We start from the raw sequence: 10,280 nt of genomic DNA, 5'->3' as shown, positions 1-10,280 counted from the left end.
CATTGAAAAAAGTCGACACAAAGCCTCCCTGAATAGGTGCCAAGTGACCAAAGAGTTTATTATAACAGAGAACGGACATGCACGTAATGACAGGGTACCGATTCACATACAACACAGGACAAAACCACACTGCCCCTCAATGACACGTTTATTTTCCAGTACACACACGCACACACACAAAGTTACACAGGTGTTTTACATAGCATGGTTTTAACGCCCATCAGGTATATTACTTGATATTACAGTATAATATAATTGATATTGCAGTATATATTTTTTCCCCCATATCTCGTCAACATTTTTTCATAGGAAGGTGGACTATATAATTTGGTAAAAATGACCAAATCAGCTTACCTTTCAAACCAAATGTTTGTGTTAAGGAAAATGTGTAACCTTTTATACCCTCGCTTCCACATCTCCTTTTTTTTTTTACATATATTTTGCGACAGAACAGCCCATAACAGACAGCCAATTGTGCATATTAACGTACAAACAGCTAAGCTTTAAACATACCTCTGCCATTTACAGAAGCCAAAATGTGACAGTAATTATCAAAAAAAAAAAAAAAAAAAAAATCAGCATAAAAACGAGCAGCAGTGATGGCTGAACTGGCAAAGTCTCAGCAATAGCAGAATGTTACATAGCTGCACTTTTTTATTTTCTCTTTGTAACCCTGGAAGCCCCAAGCTATTTAAAGCATTAAAATGGCTAGTCACCACACTTGTTTATTCTGAACAGACATTTTCCAAATGTTAGCGATATAAAATGCCACGTCATAACTAAACATATTTTAAACATTGTTTGGATTTGGATTTAAAAAGTACCCAACTCTAGCCATACTATGATTAAGGTATAATTTACATTGCTTGATATGAGGAAAATATACTAAATTATATTTCCAGCTCTGAAAGCAGTGTTCAACAGCCTCAAGTCTGCCAACAGAAATGTATTGACTTGAACTAACATTTTTTTTGTATTTTATTATTATTATTATTATTTTTTTTTTTTTAAACATTTTTAAATGCTCTCAATGGCTAAGTGTTTGGAAACATAACAATAAACTACAGTTTGTTTGAAACAGCCAAGAAAGGTAATCAAAAACCTTATTTTCTTAATCAAAACTGCCTTTCAAAAAAACAGTTTTTCAACAAATACTGCTCATGAATAGGGCTCTATGTCCAAATTCAATGTATCATCCTACCATCTCTAACTCCTAACAACAGTACCAGGGCTAGAACTTAGCAGGAGAGCGAGAGCACATTTTTCCTGAGTTTCAGCACAAATCTCTGCCATCTCTTCTGGTACTGCAGGTGGCGCGATAATAGTGGGTTCAACTCTGTTACACAGAGTCCTGTATGAAGGGAGTGGATAGCCTAATTCTCTTAAAAACTCATAACCTTTCCCTCCTACGGCAGCTCTGATCCGTCGAGCAGATTGTACGGTGTTCTGTGACCACACAGCACGCCTGGAACGCTTTGTTAGCGAGAGGGCACGTATCTGATCATCAAACAGAAAATTTTGCAGGCTTTTTTCTATTTTATTCAGTTTATTTAGTTTTTTCTTCATTTCTTCAACCTAATACACAAGCAGAAAAGAAAAAAAAGAGAGGAAAATATTGTGATTAGCAAAGAAATGGGATATAATACAGTAATCTATATGCCCAAACATTTAAAATTAAAGTTTAAAATTATCATCATCTGTCTACTTGATTTTGAAGGGGATGGTTAAATGGAACAATAGTACTTATAGTACTTTATAAGAGCATCTCATTGAAAAACTTTTAACCAGGATTACCATGATACTGTATGAACTCCTGTACTTACTATGGGCAGATCTACACATGGTGATAATCATTTTTGTGTGAACACCTTGTCCTACGACTAACCTGTCTTTGCAATATAGCATTGTTCAGATATTGCTGTTCCAAATGTGCCTTGAACCGATCACACTCCCTACAGCTGTAATCTTCTTTATTGTTCTCCTCATTGTTTTCAGGCTCTCCAGTTTCACTGCATAGTTGCTTCCGAGCATAACCATGATCGCCACGAGTCCTCTTACCAGCTGCATACATTACAAAGAAAAGTTTAGGTTAGTTGAACGTACATATTTAGGTGAATGAAAAACATTGGGTGGCTAGTACAGTAATGCCCGTTTGTATTTCTGCTGTGAGGGAAAAAAAAAGCCCAAAACCAATTTGAAAGACGATACAGGAGTTGAGTGACACTGTGAAAATTCTGTATTAAGCCCATTTAGAGTTATGAGCTACAGTCCCCTTAAGGAGTCTTGGTGGTATCCATATAATAATTTCCCCCTTCAACTGGTACCTTCTCCTGTCATCAGTAATATTAAGAAACAAATAAGCAGGATGCTCCACCATGTTTTCATATACATGAGCCTTAGCTTACCATAGTCCAATTTTATTTTCACTTCTTTCATAAGGATGGGTGAAGGTGGATCAGGCACATCAAATACTGTAGGGATAGCATTTGGCTTTAGCTTCTTTCCTCCTGCAGGAGATCTTGCGATTTCTTCGAACTGGCTCAGCTCAAAGTGATCCTATACAATTAAGAAACCAACTCAGTATTATTAAGACAGAAAATTACCCTAGACTTTATTACCCTATACTATATATATATATATATTACACACACACACAGTATAAATGAAAAACATTTTTTTTAAAGTCAGTGTTAATCCTTTTATAGCTCCTGCCCTCACCCCTAGGTACTACTAATTACACAGTCATATTTACAAGTTAAAAAAAAATTAAATAAAAGATTGCTTGAACCCAGGTTTCCCCACATACCGGTATCTTCAATAAATAAAACTTGCCTCGCATAACCTGGAACATGTGGTAGGTATAAAATCTCGCCGACAATTAATCACCCATTTTTTCATTCTTACTGGGTCTTTTGGGAAACGAAATAACTGCTTTCCAATTGTCGTTGAATTTGAGCAATTCGGTGCCGAGCATCCTCCCATGTTTTCACCTGATCCTACTTAAGTAAAACACACAAGTTAGAAAGTGTTATCCGCTATATTAATTAACAAAAAAGGCAAATCAATATCCAGTATCACCAATATTAGACAGACTGTGTCACAACAGGATATTAAAAGAAATAATATAAAAAGTAAGGTAACGTTTATAAACCAAGCAAAAGCTAGAACTTAGCTTTGAGCCAAAATGGCGACTATGCTTCCTACGAGCCCCGTTTAGATGACGTATATATAAACTGCCTGCTCATGTGCCAGAATAAAAAAAAACAAAAAAAACATGCATAGTAAAAAAAACAAAAAAAAACCACGCAAAATATGTTATATTTATTTATTTAAAAAAAATATCACCTTTTCTTGGTTTTGTGCAACTTTACTGACACCTAATTGTTCGGGCTGTTTTGCCCTCGTTAATGCGCCGTACTTTTCCACATGAATGAGGACCCCAACCAAAACAGACACATTTAAGGGAGTATGGAGTATAAAGTATTCGAGGTACTAAATGGCATGTTTTTGGTGATATAAACCTGAGTGATATATTTAAAAATAACCGTTACAGTATAATTTATCTATACGCAGAATGGAACACTGCCATTTCATTAATAGTTTGCTTGACACGGGACTGTTTTTAATTTCAAATTCCATCGGTGTGTTACGTTAACTAAGACGAAATCAATATCATATCATACCAACAAAAATAATGTTCCATGTGTGAATTTTAAAAAGATGTTTAACTGGTATTTTTTGGGTGGGTCTGATCTTTTGAGATAAGAAACCGGCTAGTAGTATACCTTTTTGTAAAAGAGTGCATTTGATTTGGTAAACTTTTTTTTCTCTTTCAATTTTCAGACATAATAACGACTTGATTTCCCATCCACTAGCAACGAAACACCAACGAGTTAAATTACCTTATTTTTTAGTAAGTTATCAATCTGTCAATTTGTACTTGCCTTATAAACAAGATTTTTAATTTCCCGCTATTATTATTAGAAAGTAGAATTAATTAATAAAGGTCAGGTAATTTGTGGGATGTTGAAATTACTGTATATGCTTAATTTCACTAAGGGTGGACGGCTATTTTAGGTAAATGGTTGTAATTAAGGTTTGTGGTTACTATAGTGATTTTGTACAATGTGCAGAATTATTCAGATGCAGCTTTAATTGCAAAAGCACGATGTTCAGCAGGTACGCTGACCCGCCCCTTGCATTTCAGCACTGAAACCTCTAAGGATGTCTTCCATGATCGTCCCTGTAATTGATGTCCAGAATGATAACTTTAAAGAGCTCTGGCCAGCCATGGTGTTGGCGATCAGGACATCATCTTTCATAGCGCTGGATACTGTGAGTGTACAACACACCCATCATTATGTTCTCTCATTAGGCTAAATGGATTCATACCTTTCACTTTGTACACAATTGAAATAGACTAGTTCTCATCCAGGGCATGTTAGACTGAACATGTTGAGACTGTAGTTACTCTAGCCAAGTTAGAATAGCAAGTTTCCAAAAACTACAGTTACTCAACATGTATGTACAGGACCAGACTTTTGGACACATAGGTATTGCCACAGCTACAGTATTCCAGAGACATCTGACTGTTGCCTACAGTATTCATATACAACAAAGTGAACTTGTATATATTGATGTAATCCCCCTAGGAGTTAAGTGGTCTTGGATCAAGAAAGGATTTACTGGCACAGTGAGTATTGTGATGCGTTTGTTACTGACTATTATTGGTTAATGTCTGCAAAGCAAGTACTTGTGAAAAGGGGTAAAAACTGAAATATGTCCTCCCCCAAACAAAAGCCAAAACAAACACCTTGCTACAAGCCAGTTGATTAAAATAATAATAATAAATAAAAATCTTAGTGCTCTTTATATGCATTATCAAATGTGATTTTTCTGAAGATACCCAGTGACCACTTTCATATGTGCAAATCTTTATATTTATTTCATTGTAGATGTATTGAAGAACGGTACAAAGCTATTTGCAATGCTGCACGGACACGCTCTATTTTGTCCTTGGGAATCGCCTGTTTCAAAAAGCTTCCCGACAAGGTAAATGATACTGGGTTTATACACAGCCATGGCCCTGTTTTTCTGAAGGGAAGAGAGGTGGGAAAACCAGTGTGACTGTGTCCACAGATATTTTCCTTGGCTGAACTGAACTGCTGTGTTGTGTTTAGAGCAGCTACTGTTCAGAGGTTATGCCTGGTTTGTGGTTGATGAGATAGATTATTATTATTTTTTTTACAATAACATTTTCTTTACTGTTGGTTTCAGGCTCCTCACACTTACCTGGTGCAGGTGTACAACCTGACCCTGCTTTGCATGCAGGAGTATGTGATCGAGCCGCAGTCCGTGCAGTTCCTGGTGCAGCATGGCTTCGACTTTAACAAGCAGTATGCCCAGGGCATCCCATACCGTAAAGGAAACGACAAGGTGAGTGGAAACTAGTGAGCCCATAAGTGTAATTAGTTATGGCCAAGGCCACACTGTAAATCTATTACTGATTGTTTTATTAGGCAACTTTTGCAAGTTAAACTATTCTACACTACCATTAAATGTTTACTATTCCATACTGCTTTAATTTATTGGGTTTGTTTGGTCCGCAAACTCCTAGACTAGAACGTACAGAAAAATGTGGATGATGAATACTTGTAACAGGAACTACATTTTTTTTGTTTGTTTTTGTTTGATTTGAATTTTTGTAAAGCCTTTTGACGGATTCCATCATGATGTTATTTTTAAGGTTTTACTGCTTTGGAATCACACGAGAGGCACTATATAAGTGCAAGTAATCAGTGGTATTGTCATGGAGGAGGATAGAGCTGATGTCCTTAAAGCCAAGTTGTTGCATCTCGATGGACTATAATCCTGGTAGAACATTTCAAATAAATATTGTTCTTCTCTTATTGGCAGGGCGGTGATCTGCAGAGCCAGAGCATGCGAGCGCTTTTCCTGGAGGTGATTCAAGCACGGAAGCCCCTGGTCCTTCACAATGGACTCATAGACCTGGTCTTTCTCTACCAGTGTTTCTACGCTTGGCTCCCAGATCGACTGGGAACCTTCACTGCAGACCTGTCTGAGATCTTCCCTGCTGGCATCTTCGACACCAAACATGCTGCAGAGTTTGAGGTGCGCTTCATGGCCTCCTATCTGGAATACGCCTACAAGAAGTGGTGGGTCTCGCAGCCTTTACAGAGAATAGTGCTACTGTTGTATGCCAGGAAACTAAAACAGTGCAGTTAAGAATATATTACTTGTAATATATTATATACAGTATTACAGTGTTTTTTTTGTCTTCCTGACTAATTTATTTTATTATTTCTAATTTAATATATATATATATATATATATATATATATATATATATATATATATATATACATACAGTACTGTGCAAAAGTTTTAGGCAGGTGTGAAAAAATGCTGTAAAGTAAGAATGCTTTCAAAAATAGACATGTTAATAGTTTATATTTATCAATTAACTAAATGCAAAGTGAGTGAACAGAAGAAAAATCTACATCAAATCAATATTTGGTGTGACCACCCTTTGCCTTCAAAACAGCATCAATTCTTCTAGGTACACTTGCACACAGTTTTTGAAGGAACTCGGCAGGTAGGTTGGCCCAACCATCTTGGAGAACTAACCACAGTTCTTCTGTGGATTTAGGCAGCCTCAGTTGCTTCTCTCTCTTCATGTAGTCCCAGACAGACTCGATGATGTTGAGATCAGGGCTCTGTGGGGGCCATACCATCACTTCCAGGACTCCTTGTTCTTTACGCTGAAGATAGTTCTTAATGACTTTCGCTGTATGTTTGGGGTCGTTGTCATGCTGCAGAATAAATTTGGGGCCAATCAGATGCCTCCCTGATGGTATTGCATGATGGATAAGTATCTGCCTGTACTTCTCAGCATTGAGGAGACCATTAATTCTGACCAAATCCCCAACTCCATTTGCAGAAATGCAGCCCCAAACTTGCAAGGAACCTCCACCATGCTTCACTGTTGCCTGCAGACACTCATTCGTGTACCGCTCTCCAGCCCTTCGGCGAACAAACTGCCTTCTGCTACAGACAAATATTTCAAATTTTGACTCATCAGTCCAGAGCACCTGCTGCCATTTTTCTGCACCCCAGTTCCTGTGTTTTCGTGCATAGTTGAGTCGCTTGGCCTTGTTTCCATGTCGGAGGTATGGCTTTTTGGCCGCAAGTCTTCCATGAAGGCCACTTCTGACCAGACTTCTCCGGACAGTAGATGGGTGTACCAGGGTCCCACTGTTTTCTGCCAATTCTGAGCTGATGGCACTGCTGGACATCTTCCGATTGCGAAGGGAAGTAAGCATGATGTGTCTTTCATCTGCTGCAGTAAGTTTCCTTGGCCGACCACTGCGTCTACGGTCCTCAACGTTGCCCGTTTCTTTGTGCTTCTTCAAAAGAGCTTGGACAGCACATCTGGAAACCCCTGTCTGCCTTGAAATTTCTGCCTGGGAGAGACCTTGCTGATGCAGTATAACTACCTTGTGTCTTGTTGCTGTGCTCAGTCTTGCCATGGTGTATGACTTTTGACAGTAAACTGTCTTCAGCAACCTCACCTTGTTAGCTGAGTTTGGCTGTTCCTCACCCAGTTTTATTCCTCCTACACAGCTGTTTCTGTTTCAGTTAATGATTGTGTTTCAACCTACATATTGAATTGATCACCTGACTATATGCCTACAAAATCCCTGACTTTGTGCAAGTGTACCTAGAAGAATTGATGCTGTTTTGAAGGCAAAGGGTGGTCACACCAAATATGGATTTGATGTAGATTTTTCTTCTGTTCACTCACTTTGCATTTAGTTAATTGATAAATATAATCTATTAACATGTCTATTTTTGAAAGCATTCTTACTTTACAGCATTTTTTCACACCTGCCTAAAACTTTTGCACAGTACTGTATAATGTATGTATATTATTGCAGTGATACAACAGATCTGTTAAAGTTGCTATGTGTTATTACACAGTAGAAGGGAAGATATATATGTGTGTTTTTTTGTTTTTTAAGTAAGCGAGAAAATTTCAAATCAGTAGAAGCAGGTGGACCTGGCCCCCACCTCTCCTTGGAGTTCTGCAACTACACAGAGAGGCTGTGTACCTACATTGACTTCCGACAGTGCACAGAGGGGGGTGGGGAGAGAGAGACTGGTGAGGAGGGACCCCCTGCCATCTGTATGAAGTTCTCTGTGAGTATACATTCTACTGACCTACAGTGTCAGGGTCCAGTGGACCCCAGAAGTCTACTAACTAGGGATAGTGGCCAACAAAGAAGGATGTTTAATACAGACTGCCTTGTTAAGGTTTTAAAATTCTGTAAATGTGGAACAAAAATCCAACATAGATGTTGAGTGAATAAAATGACGTTGTCAACATTATTTCTTTTATTAGGGGGTAAATTCCAACAGGGCTGTTTAGAAGTTACAAATTACATCACACTTACAAATAATGTCAGTGGCTAGCTAGATTGCCAGAATCTTTGTGTAACACTGAATCTGCACTGGTTGCTGTTGTGCATCTACTCTACAGGCATATGGCTGGTGCCCCAACGGATCACAGTGCACTCTGTCTCACAACACGGACCTCATCATAGAGCAAGATGAGCAGAATAAGAAAAGTAAGGATCGTAAGAGAAGTAGAAAGAACAAGAGGAAATTCAAAGCTGCTCAGGAGGAGTCCAGGGCCCCCAATGAGCCTGAAAGCAGCCCCCTGAACAAACAGCTGTGTGTGGAGGATGATAAAATGCAGGAAGATTGGGGATCTGTGAAGGAGACAGCCTCTGCTGATGTGGTGGAAATCATGAAGGATGCACTACTAGCAGAAGTGGAGAGGAAGGATATCAGTGATGAGCAAGTGGTTGAGGAAACACAGGATTCAAATGGGACAGAAAACAAGTGTGAGCCACAAGTGATCTCAGGAAATGAGACTGGAGATCAGAATGATGTGGCGATACCTCAAGGAGAAAAAGAAGGCAGCAAGGGGAAAGAGAAGCAGAAGGCGGCAGAGGGGGGGACGCACAGAGCTGGGTTTGATGCTTTCATGACGGGATACATCTTTGCATACATCACTACATTGAAGGCAGGAGCGGAAACTGACCCAAGTTCAGGGGCATGTCTGCCAGACTGCCTGAACAAAGTGTACCTCAGTGGGAAATCAGTCCCCCTGCAGATTGTAAAAAGCAGCTTTTCTAAGTCTTCAAAAGCCCACTCTCTCAAAATGGCATCAGTCTGGGGCAAGAGTTGATCAAAGTATAGGGGACAGAAAATGCCATACCTGTATGTTTGAAACACTGCGATTACCTTTCCAGGAGTCGTCGGTCCATGAGGTTTATTCTTGATCTTATTTTTGTGTTGAACGAGTTTTTCATTTTAAATATATTTTGTAAATAATCTTTCCAGTGTACAGACAGTTACACATTTATCTAATGTGTATTTGAGTTTTGGATTTGTTAAGAATCCAGTCTGAGGTTTAGTTTTCTTTTTGTTAAGTTGATGCTAACAGGTTTTGAGTACATATTTCTATTACAAAATAAATACTGGTCTAGTACTTTAAACTGGGAATGTTTTGATTTGATTGTATTCTCTACCACTAGGGGTCATGCAGACAAAGGAGAAAATTCATTCTTAATTGCAGGTTAATGTTAGACAATGTAAATTTAGTTAAGTTAGTCCAAGGTTAGTGGTATACTCCAGGAGCTGGTTTTTCAACATTTTTTATCTGGGTAACAGTGAGACAGATTTTGTAATCCTATATTTTGTGATCGAAATTACTTTAAAAAAAGAAACTGATTTTGTAATTATTTGTAGTCTGGATAAATGTAATCCAACAGTTACGTTTTCTGAAAAACCGGCTCACAACAATCCAGATAAAAGTAACAAAATCCGGACTCACTATTATCCAGATTACAAGTTTTGAAAAACCGGCCCCAGCACGATGAAAGCTTCCTGCTGACTTCACTGGTGTTTGTTGATAACTCTGTGTGTACAAAGCACCCTGAGAGCAAGATGAAGTTTCATATATTTAGTCGACTTCATTTGAAGAATTAAATACATTTTAAAAACATTATTATGATTTAAAACTTGTGGGGAAAACATTTATATGTAAAAAAATAAAATAATAAAAAAAGACCATTATGCAAATATTTAATCCCTGGTTGTTGTCTTTGGTTTAAAATGTCGATTTTTTGCAGTTACAGTACAAAATAAATAAAATCTATCCTCACACTCAAAACACCATCCTGGCTTGATAA

At 38.1% G+C, this 10,280-nt stretch overlaps 2 protein-coding genes across 5 annotated transcripts; one reads left to right on the top strand and one right to left on the bottom strand.

The window, feature by feature from the left end:
- Positions 1-29: 29 nt before the first annotated feature.
- LOC117417422 (52 kDa repressor of the inhibitor of the protein kinase-like) lies at positions 30-3,210 on the bottom strand. The gene is made up of 4 exons (XM_034029566.3): positions 2,833-3,210; positions 2,406-2,556; positions 1,886-2,061; positions 30-1,575 (listed from the first exon to the last, which is right to left on the bottom strand). Exons 1-4 carry the CDS (start codon positions 2,980-2,982, stop codon positions 1,207-1,209), a joined length of 846 nt encoding a protein of 281 aa, XP_033885457.1. The 5' UTR covers positions 2,983-3,210; the 3' UTR covers positions 30-1,206.
- Positions 3,211-3,389: 179 nt separating this feature from the next.
- On the top strand, positions 3,390-10,178 carry LOC117417018 (target of EGR1 protein 1-like). 4 transcript variants are annotated; one of them, XM_059034930.1, is made up of 9 exons: positions 3,390-3,489; positions 3,844-3,913; positions 4,208-4,335; positions 4,653-4,693; positions 4,956-5,052; positions 5,278-5,436; positions 5,917-6,132; positions 8,047-8,220; positions 8,561-10,178. In XM_059034930.1, exons 3-9 carry the CDS (start codon positions 4,225-4,227, stop codon positions 9,272-9,274), a joined length of 1,512 nt encoding a protein of 503 aa, XP_058890913.1. In that variant the 5' UTR covers positions 3,390-3,489; positions 3,844-3,913; positions 4,208-4,224; the 3' UTR covers positions 9,275-10,178. The 4 variants fall into 4 exon arrangements, with proteins under 4 accessions (XP_058890913.1, XP_033884533.1, XP_058890912.1 ...); XM_034028642.3 differs by having other exon boundaries at positions 3,392-3,489; positions 5,917-6,176; positions 8,043-8,220; XM_059034929.1 differs by lacking the exon at positions 3,390-3,489 and adding an exon at positions 3,502-3,641 and having other exon boundaries at positions 5,917-6,176; positions 8,043-8,220.
- Positions 10,179-10,280: the final 102 nt, after the last annotated feature.

The sequence above is a fragment of the Acipenser ruthenus genome, chromosome 12, assembly GCF_902713425.1.
Source record: "Acipenser ruthenus chromosome 12, fAciRut3.2 maternal haplotype, whole genome shotgun sequence".
NCBI lineage: Eukaryota > Metazoa > Chordata > Actinopteri > Acipenseriformes > Acipenseridae > Acipenser > Acipenser ruthenus.
Note: the sequence above shows the minus strand (reverse complement) of the source record. Positions and strands in the feature narration are given on the sequence as shown.

Coding starts and splice junctions, on each gene's coding strand:
- LOC117417422 (XM_034029566.3), bottom strand. CDS start 2,982: ATGGGAGGATGCTCGGCACCGAATTGCTCAAATTCAACGACAATTGGA. Junction 2,557..2,832: donor CATGTTCCAGGTTATGCGAG/GCAAGTTTTATT, acceptor TTAATTGTATAG/GATCACTTTGAGCTGAGCCA. Junction 2,062..2,405: donor GAAAATAAAATTGGACTATG/GTAAGCTAAGGC, acceptor TAATGTATGCAG/CTGGTAAGAGGACTCGTGGC.
- LOC117417018 (XM_034028642.3), top strand. CDS start 4,225: ATGTCTTCCATGATCGTCCCTGTAATTGATGTCCAGAATGATAACTTT. Junction 5,053..5,277: donor TCAAAAAGCTTCCCGACAAG/GTAAATGATACT, acceptor TGTTGGTTTCAG/GCTCCTCACACTTACCTGGT. Junction 5,437..5,916: donor ACCGTAAAGGAAACGACAAG/GTGAGTGGAAAC, acceptor TCTTATTGGCAG/GGCGGTGATCTGCAGAGCCA.